Source organism: Maniola jurtina, chromosome 21 (assembly GCF_905333055.1).
Source record: "Maniola jurtina chromosome 21, ilManJurt1.1, whole genome shotgun sequence".
Taxonomy (NCBI): Eukaryota; Metazoa; Arthropoda; class Insecta; order Lepidoptera; family Nymphalidae; genus Maniola; species Maniola jurtina.
Window position 1 is genome coordinate 10,169,173 of NC_060049.1, and position 23,631 is coordinate 10,192,803.

Here is a 23,631-nt window from a genome sequence, read left to right on the forward strand (position 1 = left end):
TTACGACAGAAAGTTATTTTCTTGTTCTCGATTGTTTGAAGATCCAACTTTCAGTAAACCTTGTCCAACTTTTGTCTGTTCATTTTTCAGTTCATAGTTTTAATTCAGGTGAAGTTGTTTTCAGCGAAGTGGGTTGAGACTTGAGATGAATCATGGTACGGTTCGGCGCCACGGCTATTTAAAAGAAACAAACAAGTTTAAAGTGTTTCCGGTACGCTAGACCAGGCGACTCCAACATCGATTAATTTAAGTATGAAGCACACACAATTTGCGACGGTAAAGTGTCCACAGTTCCCAGCACTTAATTCATTGTATTCACAAATAAATGTTAAGAATACATTCTTTACATTAGAAGTTAAATTAATTCACAATGAAATTCCCATCCAACCCCGCTTCAATATTTTTCCCCATCTGCTACCAGACATTAATACTACAAGAGTTCCCATCTGCTACCACTTGAATAATTTTTGTCCCGTCGTTGCCGGCCCCTCAATCAGTAAAAGTTTCAATCGGGTGGCAGTTGGGAATAAAGTTAAAGATTGTCGAGGACCAAATGTAACGGGGCAATGGGCAAGAATGCGAAAGCAGATGGGAATAAACCCTTCTCTCTCTACGAAGGAATTCGAAGTTCTCATTGCTGAGGATCGTGACCCTTTTCCGTTAGTCCTAAATTAGTGGAACGAGTTTTTTTTTGCGATAATTCAACTGCAATGCCATATAGCGGATGATTCAAGTGCAGCGCTGTCTATAGGAAATTAATGACGCAGAGACATACGGACGGACGGATTAACGGACGGAGGGAGGCTTAGTAATAGGGTCCCATTGGCTCAAATCGTACACGCGTACGCGCGCATCCTTTGTGACATCCTGCCGAGTAGCTCCCGTCGCATCTGTGTGTTTCAGGCTTAAGTTCTCGCAAACACCAAGCTATGACGCACTTTGTATCTGGTGTCCTACTTTTTGCGATTCCCGTGAAAGGAAGCTGACATGTCTCCGCGAGATTTAGTATAAGTAATAATATAATATATTGTTCTAAGTAGTCTAACTGCTAGAGTTGGACTATTCTCGAGGACATAACCATCAATCATTTAACGGAAATACTACTTTCGGAACTAGTAAAAGAGTAAAAGCAAGCAAGCAATTATTTATAATACATCACTTTACAATTTAGTACTAGAAGATTTCGTTATTATAGCGTAACAGCCGTCACTCACCTTTGAGAATATTTTAAAACTTTCAGGCATTCTCAATATGTTTTTCTTCACTCGGACCCTCGGATACTCGGAGTAATTAAAAGTCTTTCACTACTATAGCCTATCACCGCATTTTGGCAAATCATAATTTCACATGTTCCTAAATACGTTGTTGCAGTGACGTATCGCACAACAACATCAGCGCGCTGCCATCCGACGTGCTGCAGTATGCCGCCGCACTGCGCGACCTGTGAGTACCACCTTTAACGGTTTCTTTATAACTAGCTGATGCCCGCGACTTCGTCTGCGTGGATTTTCGAAATCCCGTGGGAATTCTTTGATTTTCCGAGATAAAAAGTAGCCTGTGTGTTAATCCAGGTATAATCTATCTCCGTTCTAAATTTCAGCTAAATCCATCCAGTAGTTTTTGCGTGAAAGAGTAACAAACATACACACATAAACACAAACTTTCGCCTTTATAAAATTAGTGGGGCAAATCGCCCGCAACATCTCCAGAGGTATCATCGCACGTCGTCACCTGATTTCGCCAGACTTTGCACGACAATCATAACGTCTGGTGTCAGCGACTGCATAATGTAGACAAAAAAGGTCATAAGACAAGATGTCTGGTGACGTCACATTACTTCGCGTGATGTGGCGTGTCGCGGGGCATTTGTCCCTACTGGCCTGTCCTACACGGCTTTAAACTTTAGCTTTTCAATTCTTTTATTGAAACTGTTTGCTTGTTGCAACCCCTCGCCCTGCAAGAAACCTAAGTCACCAACCTAGGTCCATAGCGGGCAAGAATTAACCTTAAATCTTAATTCGCTATCATATACAAGTATAATTTTTTTTTTTTTTTTAATTTAATAGCCTTCAATAGCCTCATCGGGTGACAGAAGGGCTGGCTCATTTTTTGCGCAACGGATCAGCCTGGCTGTCCAACGCGGAAATGCAGCCAGTATTCTTGGCACCATTCCACGCGGGCATGATTTGTATAGTAATTAGATAAGGCTAGCTTTAAGTTTTATAGTATAAATTAAAAATTTATAACATCCTCGACGAGTGAAGGTTACAGTAACTAGAAAAGAGCTGATAACTTTCTCTCAAATCTTTCAAAAAAAAACTAAATTAAAACCGGTTCATAAGTTTAGGAGCTACGATGCCACAGACAGATACACAGACACACAAATACACAGATACACACGTCAGACTTATAACACCCCTCTTTTTGGGTCAGGGGTTAAAAATGGCAATCCACACTATCAGCCACAACACCACAGAAATCTTTTAGATCCCTAGAACATACTCAATTTACCTTCTTCTGACTCTAACACTGGAGCATCCTCAGAAGATGTAGGCTTCACAGTGCACAATTGCAAAGTAGTCCATAGAGGAGTCAAAGATTAGCGAAGAAACAGATAGGTCTCATGAAATTGAGGTCGCAACGTTTTAATCTGGATGAATCCACACTTTTCCTAACATTCTACTTGTTTTGTTGACAAATAATGCGTGGTTATCAGAAAAACGCGAATTCAATGAAGAATTATAGGCAGTGACGGGTCATGTACTAAATCTTCTTCCATGCTTACAAAATATAGGCAGATATTTTCTACTAAGTATATTTGTACGTTGTGGGTATATTACTTTCAGAAAAGATTAATGAATCTTCCTTTATTATTATAATTCGGCAAATTCTGAATGAATTAACACTACGCTCTAAGCGTCAAATATAATGGTGTAATGATTGAATACCAAATACTGTTTGGTCATTGTGTTTTCATTCATAGACTACAGGCCCATGTTTAAAAATGGGTGGGTCATATGAACCACCAGGTGACGTATACAGGACGATATAAGAGCATAAAATAATAAGATTCAGCACTATGCCGTCACTTGTAAGCTGTCCAACAGAGTGCTGGTGAGAATTGAAAAGTGCAGGTAGAGTGAGTACATTTTGGTCATATATTTTTGTACGGCATTTTCACCATCGATAGATCCATGAAAAATAATAAGAAAGCGCGCAGTGCCGTAAAAAAATGGTGCGCCACAAAGTCAGTAAATGTTTTGATTTTCTGACAATTTCCGGGGTAAATTTGGTCATTTAATTCTGTACGGCACTAGTTTCATACTGTTTCAATACAGCCTCTAATCCATTATTCCGCAACGCCGTACAAAAATCATGCGACAAGGGGAAAAAATTGAGGGTAGCAACCCCCTCTCTTTCCGTGGTCCGGGGGGTGATTTGAGAAAGTACGGCTTTGGTTCCAAAACATTATCTAGCACTCAAAAGTACTATTAAAAATAATGCCGTAAAAAAATTAGTGTTCATTTGAATGTGTATCAATAATTATCTTAATTTCATGGTATACTTAATTTTTAAAGCTGTAAAATCATTTGACTCTGTACGGCAACTTTTTTTTTAACATGATAGTGTAAAATACTATTGTTATATAGTATTGCCGTTCAAAAGAAACTGTTCTAAAAAAAATTATAGATAAATACAAAAACTGAAATTTTTCAAATTATTGCAAAAGTTTAAATATTCATAGATTAATAAAATATAGCAATTTTCTACGCTTTTCCCTTGTTTTAAATAGTATTAAGATAAATAAATTAGGAAAAAATTATGCCGTACATTTTAATGCAGACCATATCTTTTAGGCTGATGAAAATGACGCTACCATTTTAAGGGTAGTACTTTATGGCCATCTGATACTGTACGGCATTAACATATTTTTGAAGAGAACAATTGATAATATGATAAAATCACTATGCCGTCTAACTGAAGTGAACGGGTGTGTATATTATAATATCCACATCCCCTACAAACCTTTGGACCAACGAAAATGTACGGCATGTAAAAAAATATTATCTATGCATAAAACACTTTCAAAATAAATTAATTTTATGTTGTTTCAAATCACCCCCCGGACCACGGAAAGAGAGGGGGTTGCTACCCTCAATTTTTTCCCCTTGTCGCATGATTTTTGTACGGCGTTGCGGAATAATGGATTAGAGGCTGTATTGAAACAGTATGAAACTAGTGCCGTACAGAATTAAATGACCAAATTTACCCCGGAAATTGTCAGAAAATCAAAACATTTACTGACTTTGTGGCGCACCATTTTTTTACGGCACTGCGCGCTTTCTTATTATTTTTCATGGATCTATCGATGGTAAAAATGCCGTACAAAAATATATGACCAAAATGTACTCACTCTACCTGCACTTTTCAATTCTCACCAGCACTCTGTTGGACAGCTTACAAGTGACGGCATAGTGCTGAAACTTATTATTTTATGCTCTTATATCGTCCTGTATACGTCACCTGGTGGTTCATATGACCCACCCATTTTTAAACATGGGCCTGTAGTCTATCAGTCAGACATTCCAACCAAAGGGCCCTCCGAGGCGATGTTTTACATATTTTGTTAATGAAAACTCGGGGCTGGCGCAATGCCGAACGAAAGTGCAAAGAATCAAGTGAGTAGAAATGTAATCGCCACTTGTATTCCCAAAAATGGCTCAGGAAATTGGAAGATTTTGTGTTTTAGCCAAATAAAATCAGTGATAGAACGTCTGTTAAGCAGCATCGCACGCCAAAAGTATTTTGCGCAAAAGCCTGTTTTCTTACTCGCTATAATAAGATAATTCTCTTAACTTTCACTTTATCTCCATTTATTTTTTGAAGCGGAAACAGCCTAGTGGTTACCGGACTTCTCAAATACGTCTTATTTGAGAAGTCCGAAGTTCGATCCCAGGCTCCTCTAACAAGCTAACTTAGAAGGGATAGGTATGCCTTATCGGCACACTATAGAACTCTTGGCACGGCTTTTGTTTGTAATAATATTTGTATGAATGTGCTTAGGAACCTGTCTGCCAATCGCCTGCAGTCGGTGGCAGCGGGCGCGCTGAGCAGCGCGTCGCTCGCGCGACTGTGGCTCGACGGTTGCGCGCTCGCGCGACTGCCGCCGCTGCGGCTGCCGAGACTCCATTACCTGTGAGTATAACACTTATTCATAATCCATATTCGAGGAGTGCGTATTGTCAGTGATGATATTATATGGATCCGATGCATGGTCGCTAACTATGGGCCTCATAAGAAAGCTCAGCTCAGAGTCACTCAGTGGGCGATGGAGAGAGCTATGCTTGGAGTTTCTCTACGTGATCAAATCAATAATGAGGAGATCCGTAGGAGAACCAGAGTAACTGACATAGCTAAATGGGTTGCGCAGCTATAGTGGCAATGGGCAGGGTACATAGTCGTAGAACCGATAGACGTTGGAGTACCAAGGTAATAGAATATGTGACCTTGCACCGGAAGGTGCAGCATTAGACGACTCACCATTACCTAGTGGAAACTCTCCGACTCGTTTGATGTCGTTTGTCCACCTGGAGAGATGACATCAAACGAATCGCAGGAAGCCTCTGGATTTAGACGGTTGGACGGCCTTCCCTAAAGAGCGCCACCACACCTGGTGTTCAGCCTTCCTCATCCAGCCACTTCCCGCCAGCCGATTTATATCGTCAGTCCATTGTGCATTGGTTGTTAATAGTGATGATTAAAAACACCGATAGAGCAATCATAAATAAATGTATATTTATGATTGCTCAATGATAAAGACAGGACTCATTGAAGACGTAATAAACCCTGAATATTGCTTCGTCACCGCAAACCTGAGGGAGAGCGACGTGTGCCTTAATATCATTCAAATTAGCCCCGGTCTGTTGCACAGGCCACAGACCCGGCACATTTGCCTTTCAAAGAACGATAATAATATATCTTTTCGACAGGCATCTATCAGTTTTTCTATGAAAAGAACTGTAAGAAATTTTTCTTGCTGTCTACTCCAGTAGAACCGCGAGGAATCGAAATAGTCATCGAAGGTTATTATTCGGACTGTATAGTGCTAGCGAATCTCCTGCTTTTCTTTATTTAATATATTATGTACTTTAATTTACAATGGCTATATCTAACCGTAGCAATTTCCGTATGTTTTAAAATAGACTCACAAAGCACAGATAGGGAGTAATTGTAAATGTGAGTTTCTTGCTAGTTTTCTCTGTGGAAACTGCTTTCCAAACTGGCTACTTTTTATCCCGGAAAACCAAAGAGTTACCCCGGGATTTCGAAAAACCTAAATCCACGTGGATGGAGTCGCGGGCATCAGCTAGTAACAAATACAAACTGAAGTGGGAGAGACGTCCGGCAGCTGGCATTTGGCAATCCATATTACCATTACAATCGCCGCTCGCCACGAGTATGACGACGGAATAACAAGCCTATAAGATTTGGAAGCGATCGAACAACGGGAGCAGGTGAATGCTCTCGAGGATTCCGCTAAGGTCAAGGAGGTCGGAGCCCTGTGCGAGGATATCAGATACGCGCGTCTCGTCCTTACAATAACTTTCAAAGCGAAAGTGAGTAACGGGTTTATTTGGTTTTATCAACGTAATAAAATTCCTACGTTATTTGCCTCCCTAATTATTTCTTAACTACCATGTAATGTGAGAGGTGAAAAGTTGTTAAGTGAGTATCATAACACGCGGAAGGGTTCTGTAGTCTTAAAACTGTGGTGTTCATTATTTTTTAGACACTTTTCGTGTTTAGGACTGTAGGTACCTACTTACCGCGAATCAAACATATTATTTTTTCAAAATTTTCAATAAGCCTAGTGCGTTTCATGGATATGTAACAGGGTTTTATAGCTACCTGTGCCCAACTTTAGAGCTTTATACTGTACTACTCCTTTTTTGAAGTCGGTTAAAAAGGGCAGATATTATGGTAGATTGAGTAGATTCGCGAACACTAGTCTCCAGTCCGAATAACCTTCTGTCGACCGTCTCGCCGGGGTCGAGAAAAAACCGCCTCGACGCAATCCGCGTCACTGAGGTCGTTAACTCTTGTACCCACCGACACAAGTACCTACGGAACACCAGCAGACTACTAACTCCTGATCGGCCGATAGTGGAGGGTCCAAAATCCAACCATTTCCAATTGTCCATATTCATACTTTTAACGTAAACACTTTTAGCTTTTACATAAATTGTAAAAGATTCTCAACAAATAAAAAACTGGCCAAGTGCGAGTCGGACTCGCGCACCGAGGGTTCCGTACACGTGTATTTTTTCGACATTTTGCACGGTAAATCAAAAACTATGATGCATAAAAATAAATAAAAATCTGTTTTAGAATGTACAGGTAAAGCCCTTTCATATGATTGATACCCCACTTGGTATAGTTATCTTATTTTGAAAATTTAAACGCATTTAATTTTTTTTTAAATAATGTAACCACAAATTCACGGTTTTGGGATTTATTCCTTTACTTGTGCTATAAGACCTACCTGCCTGCCAAAATGATTCTAGGTCAACGGGAAGTACCCTATAGGTTTTTTGACAGTCACGACGGACAGACAGACATACAGACAGAAAGATAGACAACAAAGTGACCCTATAAGGGTTCCGTTTTCCTTTTGAGGTACGGGACCCTAAAAATTGATTTATTTCCTTTATCCACTAAACCGAGGGTGTAGTTTGCGAGGGTCCTAATACTCACATCAGAATTCAGATAGGTACGTTTTGTAAGTGTACACTGGTCACCGCATTCCGTGACCCTATAAATCAGTGCAGTAGATTAATTAAAGGCTGAACGTTTTGCAACACGCTGGCAGCCGGTGGCGGCTTCCAACAAAAGAACAGGAATAGCAGCTCACTATAATTTATTGAATACCAACTGATGATCGTAACTTCGTTCACTGGATTTGGGTTTTTAAATATCCCTTGGAAACACTTTGATTTTCCGGGTTAAAAACATCCTATTTTCGTCTCCACCATGGAGTGTCACTGTAATTGAGTTCAGTGGTTGAGGTTCAGTGATTGAGCCGTAAAAAATCAGGCAAGGCTTTGTAATTTATATGTCTTGGTCACTCCTTGATCTTCCGGGTTAAAAATATACTACTTTTATCTTTATCTCTCTGTAATGAATTTCTTCAAAATCGGTTCAATGGTTCAGCCGTAAAAGGTAAATCTATCAGACAAACAGACACGCCATGCAGACATGCAGGCGTGCAGACAGACAGACTGGCATAATATATACCGAACTGCGGCAATGAGTGACAGTTGTAGAGTAATGACAAACATGGGGAATATTTACCAGTGCCGCCCGAACCAACCCTTCCATTCGTATGTCAATAAAATGTACCTACTTATAATGGATGTAGCAAAATTACGGATATTCAATATGTCTGCTATTGTGGTTTGTAAAAACAAGCCACTTTAGGGACTATTTGCACATAACGGGACGTGCCAACGATATTGCGAATCCGAGGCGAATCAACTATGTACCTAGCAGATGTAATAGTTTTCTCAGATCACCACTGTCATTTATTTGGGACTGCCATTTTAGGGTTCTTCTATGGTAAATCTATTAAAAATATGCTCTTGAGAAAAGCATATTATTCAATCGAAGATTATGTAAATTATAAAAGAGCGTGGATTTGACCTGCAATTCGCTCCAGCAATGCGCGGGACTTCAATTACTTTTATACATGGTATAATATTGTATATCAAATCTTTGAAAAGAGCAACCACCGAGTTTCTTGCTGGTTCTTCTCGGTAGGAAAGTCATTCCGAACCAGTGGTAGATGCTTTTGACGATTCAAAAGAACTTGTAAAAGTGTAATTGAATAAAAATATTTTGAATTTGAATTTGAATTCTTTATAGGTAGTGACCCACCTATACTGAATCGTGACCTGGCAATCGTCACAGTTTCTAATTACCTACTAATTTTAATACTCTTTATTAATTACGTTGTAGTGAGCGTATCGGATATGTAAAAAAAAATATGGACTTATAAATTATGTCTCATTTTATGAACTGGGTATATTAAGTAGTTTAAATGGTTTGCAAAAGTTTTAATGAAGGCATTTAGTGGAGCACTAAATTGCTCTCAGTATGCTTAGTATGAGATTTTACGTCTCACCAAATGTTGATAGAGTTTGAAAATAACTTCAAAGTAAAATGAACTCTAAAAGTTCCCAGATTCAAAGTCAAAAATTCAATATAGCACTGACTATAGATGCGACATCCGCTATGTGATTTTTTTTGAATTTCTAATTTAATTCCAGTGGTCATTTTTAAAAAGTGGTGTGCTAGTTCAAGAGATAACATTTTCAGGTATAAGATTTTGACCTAAAAGTAATTCAAATTTTTTCAAATTTATACACGGTGAAAATTTAGTGGTTTTGGAGCCGTGGCGAAGTGAATTGCCTCAAGCAGTACTATCCATTTTTACCATTCATATTAACCCTAGTATTAAAATAAAAAAAATTGAATCGAGAAATTATTGTTTGGGAAAATTCGCGAACCAGTAGTAGTAGGTCGGAGTGGCGCGGGCGCTTGCACTCGGAGCGGCGCGGGCACTTGCACCAAGAGTGGCGCGGGCCCCGGCACTCAGAGCGGCGCGGGCACCTGCACTCAGAGCGCATGCGTATTCGCCGCCTACTACTAATGTTTCTCACAGATTCGAGTTTGTGTCGAAATATTTTTTTATCAAATAATTAAAGTGCTTAGTTTTCCAAAACAAACAATTTTAGTTGATAGTATTGCTTTTAAGGGTAGTTCATATAGCCCTGGCTCTAAAACCACTAAATTTTCACCTGTATTTAGCCGTACTACCACTATGTGAAAAATCACAACTTTTCAGGAAACTCCTGATTTTTCACATAGCGGAATTTGTAATGCGCAGAGACGTTTAGCTCCCAAAATAAGGCAATTAAGGTTTGGACCTCGAATTCTATCAGGTTTAGTAAGAGGGTTAGTGAGATGTAAAAGCTTATACTAAGCCTACAATTTACAAAGCTGTGCGGAGCGGGGGTATGAGAGTGAGGGGAGAGAAGTGATTTATCTCGCGTCTTGATCAGTGTAGCGTTTTGCGTACATTCGTAATTACACCCACTCCACTCCCGCGCTCTGTACACTTAGTTCATTAAAGAAACATGACGCATAATCACTAAGTACTAATTGCAAAAATAACTATCTCATTCATTCTACGAAACTGAACTCATATATTTTCAATTATAAGTAACTAGAGGATGCCCGCGGCTTCGCCCGCTTTTCGATTTTTTTAAATCCCGCAGGAACTCTTTGATTTTCCGGGATAAAAAGTAGCCTATGTCCTTCCCCGGGATGTAGCCCATGTCTGTACTAAATTTCATCAAAATCGGTTCAGCGGTTGGGCCGTGAAAACGTAGCAGACAGACAGACAGACAGACACACTTTCGCATTTATAATATTAGATAATAATATAATATTAGGTAATATTGGATTACTTTACTAATAATAATTTATCGTTAAGTAAAAATATACCGTTGTATAGAAATGGATCGCCTTTACCGCAACAGCAAATTTTTGACCGCGTATGATTGATGGCCTTCGACATTCGCTTACTTAAAATTTGACACGCAGTGTAAGCTACTTTTACTGAAGTGATCGGTTCAAATAACTTCAAAAACTATTATGGGTTCATGTGACTATAAAAATAAACCATCATAAGTGCCGATCTTAGTACTTACTACATTATAAGTACGGCAAACTTTAAAGATTATTGAAAGCATGTATAAATCTAAGGATGAATTGACTAACTCGTATCAAAATAAAACTAAAAACGTAGAAAGAAAGAAAGAAAGAAAGAAAAAATAAGCCGATATAAATGTGAAAGTTTGCCGGTCATTTTACGGCCCATCCATTTAATCGATTCTTAACCCCCGACCCAAAAAGAGGGGTGATATATGTTTGACGTGTGTATCTGTCTGTGGCATCGTAGCTCCTAAACTAATGAACCGATTTTAATTTAGTTTTTCTTTTGTTTGAAAGGTGGCTTGATCGAGAGTGTTCTTAGCTATAATCCAAGAAAATCGGTTCAGCCTTTTCAAAGTTATCAGCTCTTTACTAGTTACTGTACCCTTCACTTGTCGGAGGTGTTGTAAATTTTTTACTTGTGATAATTTACTCTTGTGATAGAATTTTTTGGTACAGAGTTGGCTTGCACAGGCTTCTTTCGGTCCCGGAAAATCAAGGAGTTACCACGGGATTTTTATCAATAAAGAAAAGTTCTGTGTAGTAAAGTGTTGCACGCAGCACAGAGGCAGCCGTGGTGCATCGATCGGGCGGCAAAGCTCGCACTATCTAGACCACCCGCCCGCCCACGCAAGCTGCGTGGCCTTTCGTCAGCGAATATGTTAATGGCTCTACGAGTAGTAGTATTCGAATCCCAAGCAGACACCTCCGAGTTGAATGAGTGCTGACCTCGGCTAAACTTAAGTGTTTCTCACACTTATATTGTTAAGGTGAAAGAATGTGTGTGTGCGCGTGTGTGTGTGTGTGTGTGTGTGTGTGTGTGTGTGTGTGTGTGTGCGTGCGTAAATGCACGGTAATAAACAAGTTTTTGCACATGTGGAAAGATAGCATAATGAGTAATGTGATGATTATTATCGGTAGGAACAACTAACTAATATGGGCGAGGAGCGGTATCTGCGAGTATGTTTGACCTCCGGCGAGGGTCGCGTGCAAATGCAAATCTGTGTGACGTAGGTGCCTATAGGTACCTATCAGCTAGGAGTAGGAATGTAACTACTCGAGGCCGCGCCCGGCTCCTCGCGCGGCGCTAGGCAATGTGCAGTCTGCTATAAATAACCCTCATTAATATTATACCATATCATAACGAGAACGATGTAGTCCAGGAGACGGCTAAATATTCCTAACTGTCAGATAATGTTACAAAAATCCGGTCAAGTGTGAGTCGGGCTGGCACACAAAGGATGCCGTACTATGGTACAAAATTTTGTACTTTTTAATTTTTTTATGTTTGCATAGCCATTTTGAAGTTTTTATTATTTTTTGTTATAGCGGCAATAAAATACACATTCTGTGAAAATTTCAACCCTCTGTCTGTGATGGTTCATGAGATACAGCCCGCTGACAGACAGACAGACAGACGGACAGACAGTGGAGACTTAGGAACGTCGCGCTTTCCATTGGGAGGTCGCAAGTCTAGACATGTTGGGAGTTAGGGCTCCTAGATCTAACAATTCTTCGAACTATAGGTAGGTACGGTCGACGTCGAAAGTCCATCCATAGCTTAAAGGCTAAAATTCATCCATTGTCATGTCTTCATCAGTCAATGTCACTTCAACTTCGCAACCGGTTGAGCTTCATTGCCATAATATGTTAAGCAATCATCATGTAATAATTAATAGTCTATTTCGATCCATAAACCACCATGTAATAAATATGTAATCTGTTGCAATCCAAAAACGCACTCGCCATATTATACTCAATGTGTTAACTGTCATGTCAAAAGTACGATTTTGCGGTAAACCGTATTTTTGACATGACAGTTGACACAATATAGAACAAATATGGCGAGTGCGTTATCAAAAAGTGTAAATTAAAAGCCACCGATCAAGCCACCTTTCAAGCAAAAAAAAACTTAATTATTCATTAGTTTAGTTCATTAGTTTAGGAGCTACGATGCCACAGACAGATACACATATACACATTTACACAGATACACACGTCAAACTTATAACACCCTCTTTTTGCCGGGAGTTAAAAATGCATTATACTTGCTTCATATTACTATCGGTGGGCTCTCATGTATTGCGAATGTGTGAGTAAGGAGCTTTCACATGCTCGCGAATATTTCGCAAACCGACGCGGATGCAATCCTGATGATAGAAGTGAGGTCGCCGGATACGTTCGCACACTTCGACGAATCCAAGGCGACGGTTGTTCAATTTATGCCAAGTGTACAGCGACGCTCAGGGGCAGATTAGGTGATTCAAAAAAAGTTCAAACCTGTCCCCCGATTGTGTAAGAAAAACCGGCCAAGTGCGAGTCAGACTCCGAGGGTTCTGTACTCGGGTATTTTTCCGATAAATCCAAAACTATTAGGCATAAAAATAAATAAAAATCTGTTATAGAATGTACTTAAAGTTGTAGGTAATTAAAGATTTGAATGTTATTAAAGAGTTCCTACGGCGTTTTTAAAAACCTATATCCACGGGAACAACGTCGCGGGCATCAGCTAGTAAATAAAATAAAAAATATTGTAATCGGTAGTTAATTCTACCCTTGATTCTCGAGTCGTTTGATGTCGTCTGTTTTCCAGGGAAGGGTCTGACATTGCTGCGATTTCCGGTGCGAGGTCGCTATTCTAGGACTTTGGGACCTCAACGTCTATCGGTTATTCGAATTATGTGCCCTACCCATTGCCACTTCAGCTTCGCAACAGTGAGGCATATGTAACACATTCGCAGCAAGGTATTCGCGAAGCCGGTAACGATGTAAAACCCCATTTATCCGCGCTACATGAAGCAAAAGGCGTTAAATGTGATAAATGAGTTGGGGTACGTCGCCGACAGAGGCTCCGGCCTCCGCCCCCGCTGCGGGAACCTTCCACAAAGTTTAAATCATTTTAGGATTTCTACGTAGAAAAAAATGATAAATTGAAGTCTGTATTTAATATGAAATTATGAACGTTTATTCCCGAATACGGTGTCTTTAGAACTGTGGAAGCTCGTGGCTGTAGGTTTACTTACATGAGGTCTCAATCTAAACTAATATTATAAAGAGGTCACGTTTGTAGGGGGTAATCTGGGAACTACTGAACCGATTTTGGAAACTACTGACCCGATTTTGGTCAAATTGGTAGTTGAACAGAACTGGACAGTCTGTAACAAAATCAGAAGTAGGTAGATACTTAGTAGATTTTCTTATAATGCGAAAACATGGTGCAATCGCAAATAAAATCGCAAATGACCTTACAAACTCCCTACGGCTATAAAAATAAAAATTCATAAAGAATTTTGTAATATTTCGAAGGAATTCATGAAGGCATGCCGCCCGCGCCACGGTTCGCCGTACGAGGAAAATTACCCCTAATTCAACGTTACAATGGCATTATTGTTTTCTTTTATTTCCATTTGCAATGTTGTACTTAATAACTTTCCCGAAGCCATAAAAAGTATTGTTACTGAAACAGAAATGGCTGTAACAAGTGATATATTAATTGGGTATTGATATCTTAGCTTAATGATAGGTTTCTTGTAGTATCTCGCAGCTTGCTACCCAACAACTAACCGCTTGATATGAATCTCAGACTCAAGTAGAGATCGTTAGATTAAAAGAATTGTAGCTATACTTAAATGTAGAGTAATAAGGTTCTGTTTGAAAACACATTTCTTGATAACTAGGTATTAGTGGACTGGGGTTTACAGCTGTAAAAGACAAAAATCGTTATTTTCAGAGTTCTGCGTAAGTTTTGTAAGTTCGACCCAACTTTTACCTTGGATCTCAAAATGCATGAATTAGATGATTAGGTGATCTATTTGTTGATATAGCGGCAACAAAAATACACATTCTGTGAAAATTTCAACTCCCTTCATAGAAAGGAAGTCAAAATAATTTAGTAATAGTACGAACCAGTGGTACTTAAATTATTTTGATTTGATTTTAAAAATGTGTGATTCAGTTTTGGTACAGTTTAAATAACCATATGAGCTTAAGAGGTAGTCATTTTGAAATTACAGACATACACTTCAATTTTGTTTATTAGTATTTATAGATTTATTTGATTATTAGGTCGTTGGAGCACAACTCGCTGTCGTCGCTTGAGGCGGACGCGCTGGCGGAGGTGCGCGCGCTGCGCGTGCTGCGTCTGGCGCACAACGCCTTGCAGGACGTGCCGCGCGCGCTCAACCACACGCCGAGGCTGCAAGCGCTGTGAGTTTATACTATACCTACGTAGCAGCAGGTGCGGATTCAGACCTCAAAAAAGGTTGTGGTGTGGGCACAGCCACCCGAAAATCGGTCAAGTGCGAGTCGGAGTATGAACTCGCTCATGATCGACACACTTAAATGCATTATGTCGATCATGAGCTATGTTGATCTAGATCTTACAAAGATGTTTACAAAATATATGACGCCCTGAACAAGATTTTTTAAAGTGTATAGTGGGCAAAGCCGTAGAACGAACACTAGTATATTAATAAACCTGTGAAATATTAGTTTTTCATTCACAAAAACCACAAAAGTAAAGTGATTGTTTGCACACCACAGTGTCATATTTTAACGCTTAACTACTAAACCGATTTTGAAGAATTGAAAGCTGACCGTGAAAGTATGATGTCATAAGTCTAGAAGGTTCTGGACATGCCCATCGTCCCCACAACGGTGGATCCACGCTTGCCACCAAGGAGAAAGAGAAAGAAAGGAGGCTAGAAAAGCCCATGCGTCAGCGGCGCCGTGAGGCTGTTGACGATGACCATAAATCTGCCGGTTTACGGCGTAGCGATGCAGAGCCACTTAATGTTTCCGCACCTTCCGATATAAGCGCCATTCTGAAATAGATTCACGTCTAAATGGGCCAATTCATAATTTTCCGAGCGATTTAAATAGTTTGAATGTGATTTGACTAGTCTGACTAAACATTTCTTTGCTGAAATCTAAAGTTTCGGCCTTTGATTAAGAAATTTTAGTTACAAGTGTAAATTAAAACTTTATAACACCCCCGACAAGTGAAGGTTACAGTAACTAGAAAAGAGTTGATAACTTTCAAACGGTTGAACCAATTTTCTTCGATTATAGCTAAGAACACTTTCGATTAAACCACCTTTCAAACAAAAAAAACTAAATTAAAATCGGTTCATTAGTTTAGGAGCTACGATGCCACAGACAGATACTCAGATATATACACACGTCAAACTTATAACACCCCTCTTTTTGGGTCGGGGGTTAAAAATTAATAATTTAGCTAGAAGGTTCTACGATCGCGAAACTAGAACAAGTTCTCAGCTATGGACTTGTTTTGCACACATGACGGATCTGATTGAATCAATTATATTAACACGTACAACTGGTACAAAACTGGAATGTAGAGCTGTCGACTGTTAGCGCTCACATCGGCTATTTACGATTAAATTAGACCACTTGTCCTACTTCAATGTTTTTATTTAAATGTATATATAAGTTCTAACGGCCGAAACTAATAATATCGTGTTATTAATGATAATAAAATCATTCCTACCTCTAATCTGTCGATAGGTTACTTAGCAACGTTGTTATTTTTTAAAATTTGTTTTTTTTTTCTCTCTCTCGTCTGGCTTTACAAAGATTAGCCAATGTCAAGTTTGCAGTTATTTGTAATAAGTTAGTTAAACTATACAAGTATGGACCCCGTCTGTGTCGGCGCTCGCCGACATACGCACGGCACCCCCTTTAAGCGCTTTCCAGTCAGTTTTAACAAAAAAAAAGCACTCCAAAAAGGCAAAGCACGCCCGCCAGCTAACACCTACACAGACGAAGTCCTAAAAATTTCTTTCGTTTTCTTGATAAATTAAAAACGTCGTAACTTATATCTAAGATCTTGCTCTAATCCATGGATGTAGGAAATAATACTTAATTCTTATTATACCCTCACTCTAGTTCACTGAAACTCAGCTCTAATGGAGATAATCATGAAGTTTAAGCGTCATATACATTTCAAATGTATTTATTGCAATGTCAATCAGTTGCTTTTCCAGCTGCTTCGTTGCCGCCGACCCGACCAAGGGAGTCAACCTTGGTCGGATTGAATTATAGCTAAAGGTGACTGCTGCAGTTGTTCTGCTGCAATAATCTGTGTCTGTTGCAGCAACCTGGCCAGCAACCTGCTCACAGAGCTCACCGCCGCATCGCTGCCCGACCTGCCCTCGCTACACACACTGTGAGTACTAATCTATTATTTATTTTAAAGTACCTACCTATAAATACCTATATTGATATGCCGCCCTGAAATCAAACTTATGATTATACAAGTGTAAATTAAAAATTTATAACACCCCCGACGATCCAAAGTATCTGAGTTTTCCAAAACATCATTTTCAAATAAATAATTATGTATTTAGGCAACGTCCATCTTGACAGCTTGACATTTGTCTATTGACATAATATTATGAACCTTACAGTTATCTAACCTTCTTTTCTACAAGAAAACTAGAAAAGAGCTGATAACTCTTAAACGGCTGAACCAATTTTTTTAGATTATAGCTAAGAACACTCTCGATCAAGCCACCTTTCAAACAAAAAAAACTAAATTAAAATCGGTTCATTCGTTTAGGCGCTACGATGCCACAGACAGATACACAGATACACAGATACACAGACACACAGATACACAGATACACACGTCAAACTTATAACACCCCTCTTTTTGGGTCGGGGGTTAAAAATTGCCGTAACTGCCTGAATTTGTAGGTGTGCGTATTACCAGTACTACCATGACTTTGTAGGTTTACAATAATCATAGTTTAGCTAGATACAACTATTGTCCAATGGCTAATAAATAATAAGATGCAAGATCTTTCTTTGATATTAAAAATAAAACGATCACTCTTATAAAATAATATTTATTTACTGGTTCTATTTTAAAACGATTTGTATAATTCCATCAAATAATATTGAAAATCTTGGCGGACAATGAAGTGTTGCGGGTAGAGCGGGGAGGGATAGATTCAGCAGATGGCGGTGATCCACAGGATTTCCCACGCGTTAAGATTCACTATGGTTTTCAATCGCTCTTTTACCAGCATAAAAACCTTACTGCATAATAATATGTACGGCTCACACTGAACTCTGAACAGAACGCATTGATATCCGACACGCTTTCCTGGAATTTCACGCTGGCATCGGAGTTCCGGCTGAAAACCAGCGCTGTATTTTTTTGTGTATGTGCAAGGGATGTATGCTGAGTTAAGACCTTATGTTCGGATTGTGTCACACATGACACAGTATTTTCCAGCGCTTCTTCTGCTTAAGGCCTCTTAGCCTTAATGCTCAAGTATTATAGGCGCCGGGATAACCAACCCTTTAGGAGATAAGTGGTGATGTGTGGCACAACTTTCAAAAATAAACGTTTCTTTCTTTCCTCTCTTTTAACGGCGTGGATAGCCTATAGAAGTGCACCGGATGCAGGTAATGCTGCGGTAGCAGGCAGCATCCGTGTTACAAGGAAAGAACGTTGGAACTATGGAATCTTCGCACTTTCAAAATCCCGTTTTTCAAAATCCCGTAGGAACTATTTGATTTTCTGGGATAAAAAGAAGCCTATTTTTTAATCCAGGATATAACCTATCTCCTTTCCGAATTTCAGCCAAATCCGTTCAGTAGTTTTTGCGTGACAGAGTAACAAACATACACACAAACTTTCGCCTACTAGCGCGGTGAAGGTGAGCGGGTGACGAGCTGCAGCCCGACGTCTGCCGTGTGACAGTTGGCGACCTAATATCTAAGAATTGCTGTGTCATATTGTTATATCGGGCGTACTGTACTTATTAGTATATTGTGTATTTTAAAGGAGGAGACTTTCAATTCGGCGCGTATTTTTTATTACTTTAAATGAGTTTTAGACGTAAATAGTCAAGTAGCTCTTTAGCCTTTATCGGGCCACTAACTGTCACCGACAGGGGTGAGGCCAGTCAACAATGACCCCATCGTTACCAACCCTAATTTACCTAAAGCCTGCGCCATACACAAGGCGTGCGTCAGCTGCAAGTTACGCTAAACGGGTGGGTCATCATCATTAACCCATCGCCGGCCCACTATGGCGCAAGAGTCTCTTCTCGGAGTGAGAAGGGTTTGGCCATAGTTCACCACACTGGCAAATTGCCAGACTTCATACACCTTTGAGAATATTATAAAGAACTCACAGGCATGCAGGTTTCGTATGTTTTCCTTCACCGCTTAAGTAAACTATTCTTAAAATGCACATAACTCGAAAAATTAGAGTGTGAGCCCGCGTCGAACTTTGGCGTCAATTATTACAACTTTATACAATACGATTTTTGTTTGAAATATGCCTTCTATAGGTATAACTAGTTTAGTTTACTAACCGTAGTTCAATAACGTACTAACGTAAATACTGAATATTTACTAACGTGAGCATCCTCCGTGTTTTGTTTTCAGTATACCAATTTCATTGCTATGTGAAAGTACCTAAATCCACTCTGTTTCGTATGCAGATATGAGTCAGCCCTAAGTTTTACCGGCCGCTAGATTGCCTAAATGAGTGTCAATCGATTGGAAGACGGTTCACACAGAACAATGCCATTAATTCGGGTTTAGAGTCCTTCCAAGTTCCAATCACTCCATAGACGCTCACTTAATATTGAGTAGATGATACTTACTGAAATGTTATGTTTGTTAATTGCTTTTGAAGTCACTGACTGCTGAATGTAATTATGCAGATTTGGTACCTACATAGCTCATTATTTATACTATTGGTATATTATATAGGTACCTAGCTGACTTATTTCTCTCACAAGTGTAAATTAATTTATAGCACCCCCGACATGTGAAGGTTACAGTAACTAGAAAAGAGCTGATAACTTTCAAACGGCTGAATCGATTTTCTTGGATTATAGCTAAGAACAGTCTCGATCAAGCCACCTTTCAAACAAAAAAAAAAGAGCTACGATGCCACAGACAGATACACAGATACACATGTCAAACTTGAAAAACCCCTCTTTTTGGGTCGGGGGTTAAAAATCGGTCAAACGGATGGAACGTGAAAAGCTAGCACACAGACAGACACTTTCAGATTTATAAAATTAGTCTGGATTATGTTCAATTTTGTCGCCTGACGACATAATCCGACATTCCTTGAATGTGTCGGCCTACGACGGGATGCTCTCTGACTAATAAACACATCTCATTGATAAGCAATTAGCTACCCTGGCGCCCTCCGAGCCCGTAGCCGAGCCGGCGCCTGGCGAGGTTTAGCGAACGGCACGTGACACTTCCGAAGGGAATCCTGTGCCCAAACAATAATACATGTGTAAATAAAAAATTTATAACACCCCCGACAAGTGAAGGTTACAGTAACTAGAAAAGAGCTGATAACTTTCAAACGGGTGAACCGATTTTCTTGGATTATAGCTAAGAACACTCTCGATCAAGCCACTTTTCAAACAAAAAAAACTAAATTAAAATCGGTTCATTAGTTTAGGAGCTACGATGCCACAGACAGATACACAGATACACAGACACACACGTCAAACTTATAACACCTCTCTTTTTGGGTCGAGGGTTAAAAAGTTGCGGTGCGATCTTCGTTCGCACGCAGTTTGCATTGTACCTACACGCGACCGACCGACTGAATAAATTCAGGTCAGAAATCAAAGCAACGCGACGCCAATTTTTAAATTTTTAAGTAAACAATCTCGTCACTGTGTCAGAGTAAATTCATTAAAATACGGATCGCTGATTTTATCACACGCCAGTAACGAACGACGATGTTAATCATGCGGAATTGACTCAGTAATACAAATTCACATGACTGAACCCTTATTACCAATAGCTATTCGTAAGTCGTATGGCGCTCCCAAAATCAATGGTCGTAACACGTAGTAAAGGCCAACGCATACAGACGGAGTGGAGTCGAGGCAAGTCTTTTTGGTAACAACTTAAAATATAGAGGATGCATCGCCGTTACCCCACAGTAAACAAAGTTTGATTTGTGTTGTGATCCTATTTAAAAACCTAAATTCACGTGGACGTAGTTGCGGCCACCATCTAGGTTCTAGAATGAATAATTCACGTAGTAATAGATAATTAATAAGTTAGAGTTAGACAATTAATTTGAAATTTAAAACAAACGATTCCAACTACATAATATATGAATGGCGGTTGCACCGGAACCCGCGTAACGTCAGCGCAGCCGCCCCTCCCGCCCGCCCTCGGCCCCGCCCGCCCACGCTCCCCGTGAACAAATATCCCTCGTGACTTTTCCTTATCTCCTCGCTTCGTGGGCATTTCAATTAAATTGATGCCACGGTAATTTGTGTCACTGTAGACGACGAAGCCACTCCGAGCTTTGAAATAGAGCCGATAAGTATCTCTATCTTATATAACAAATAAAACACAACGTTCATTGACCCCTTTGTCTAGTAGACAACCTTCTTTGTTTACTCATCTTTAAGCTTGAAACATACAGAACGCGGCGCGTCATTATACTGAACGCGCAATTTGTGTTGCCAGACTTCAGACACCTTTGAAAACATATATTTTGTTGTGTACCGATGTCGAATTGCAATTCGAATATCTTTTTTCAGTTCCTAGTATTGGATTTATTCTTATGAAGGGATAAACTGACTGACTAACAACATACAGTTTAAATCGCAGGCCTACTGCAATAATTGTGTAATGTAGGTTTTCTCTATAACAATTAACCCCCACTAAGAAATTATTTTCAAAAATAAAAGCGAAGTCTAGTCTTCTAGGAATCGTGCTAGATACGACGTGACGCCACGGGTTCTCTTCGTTTCAGCCTTTACCCCTTTTGCGGAATATGACATTTTCTTGTTGTAATAGTGAGTATAAATCTTTAATTTTTCGGGACAAAAAGTAGCCTATGTCCGTCCCCGGGATACAAGCTGTCTCTGTACCATGTCAACATGGAAATTATTTGATTTTTTGGGACAAAAAGTCCGTCCCCGGTATGCAAGCTATCTTTGTCTTAAACTGTTGAACGCTAGTAGTTAGAACGACAGATAGACAGACAACAACGTTCGCATTTATAATATTAGCATGAATCATAGCAGTAAACAATTAGCAGCAAGGTCCATAAACGTCGGAGACGAATCAATCCCAAATATTAGTTTGTGCAATCGACAATGTATGGTACATTGTGAATTTCAATCATGTTAGCATTCGCTCGACTTGCAGACCGAATGTGGAGGGATAAGTAATTACATGCAATAAATCCTGTTATGTATGCCTGACGTATTATCACAGTGTAGAGAGAGACGCAGTAGTCCGTTGCGTTTAATCTCGTGGTAGTTTACTGGTTTCTGCATGCAAATCTACATTTATGAAATAATGATTATATCACTTCATTTATAATTAACATTCAAATTATTTGTACGCCGATACGGCTAATGTGTTTGAACTATGTAATAATTACCAACATCTTGTAACACACATTGATATAATGAACTGAAAAACTGAACTGCTATTTGGAATTTACTTGATATTTTAGATGAAATAAAACTTTGGTATAAAACAGACAGCCTTTTTATTTCGGTGCCACACACAAAAGGTAGTTACAATGGTAGCCACAGAATATAATACACGATGACATGTCACAGAGAAAAGCATAGAATGCGTTCATATTTTAACATCCTCCCTTGAACGCATGTCGCATACCCATAGCTTTCAGGAAACGTTCATGTTTTGGCTTCGGAAGAGCTTTGGTTAGACAGTCAGCAATCATTGAGTCCGTGCCCACATATTCAAGCTTGATTTCACCATGTTCAACTTTGTCCCTCAGGTAGTGGTGACGAACATCAATATGTTTACTTCGAGCATGATAACTACAGGAACCTGCAAGTTTAATGGCACTTTGATTATCACAATACAAAGTTAAAGCTGTAACCTTTATAGAAGGCCACAGTTCGTAGTGCAACTGTCTCAGCCACATAGCTTCTTGAGTGGCAGCTGAGAGCGCCATGTATTCCGCCTCAGTGGTTGACAAAGCAACAGTGTGCTGCCTCTTCGAATTCCATGATATAGCTGCACTCTGAAAATTAAAAATGTATCCCGTACATGATTTTCTGTCTTCAGAGGATGTGGCCCAATCAGAGTCAGAATATCCAGTGATTTCTTCATCGACATTATTTTTATAAAAGAGTTGTAGATCTTTAGTGCCTTGTAGGTATCGAAATAACCTCTTTATAGCATTCCAATGCTCTGCTGTAGGTGAACTGTTATAACGACACAATGTATGTACTGCATAGCAAATATCAGGCCGTGTACCCTGCGAAATGTACAGCAAGCAGCCAGTGGCTTCTTGATAAGGTATATTTGTCACCACTTCACAACTTGAAAACTTGATATTTGGTTCCATAGGAGTTCCAACTGAGTTGCATTGCTCCATACTAAAACGTTTCAATGTACTTTCTATGTATTTACTCTGATCTATAGCTATACCATTAGAATGGTATGTAATACGAAGTCCAACATAACAACTAGCAATTCCAAGCTCTTTCATCTTGAAGTTATTCATCATTTTCACTTTTATTATGTTTGCTGACTCTTGACAATTGTGAAACAATAGAATATCATCAAACTATATACTGTTAAAAACATAATGACTTCATTTTCATGTTTATAATATACACAGGGATCTATCTTTGATTTTGAAAATCCAATACTATTCAAAAAATTGTCCAACTTTTTATTCCAAGTTCTACTAGCTTGCTTTAATCCATATATTGATTTCTTTAGTTTACAAACTTCCCTTGTTCCATTTTCATATCTGGATGGCTGTGACATGTACAGCTCCACATCTATGTCACCCTGTAAAAAAGCTGTTACAGCATCCAGCTGTTCTATCTT

General features: G+C 39.4%; 1 protein-coding gene across 1 annotated transcript in view; it reads left to right on the forward strand.

Moving 5' to 3' along the window:
- Window positions 1-23,631, forward strand: part of LOC123876066 (follicle-stimulating hormone receptor) — a 70,579-nt gene that overhangs the window by 14,729 nt on the left and 32,219 nt on the right. Inside the window, exons 2-5 of the mRNA XM_045922193.1 lie at window positions 1,372-1,443; window positions 5,065-5,196; window positions 14,842-14,982; window positions 16,892-16,963. Of these exons, the coding sequence (XP_045778149.1) occupies window positions 1,372-1,443; window positions 5,065-5,196; window positions 14,842-14,982; window positions 16,892-16,963 (417 nt within the window). The remainder of the gene's footprint in view (window positions 1-1,371; window positions 1,444-5,064; window positions 5,197-14,841; window positions 14,983-16,891; window positions 16,964-23,631) is intronic.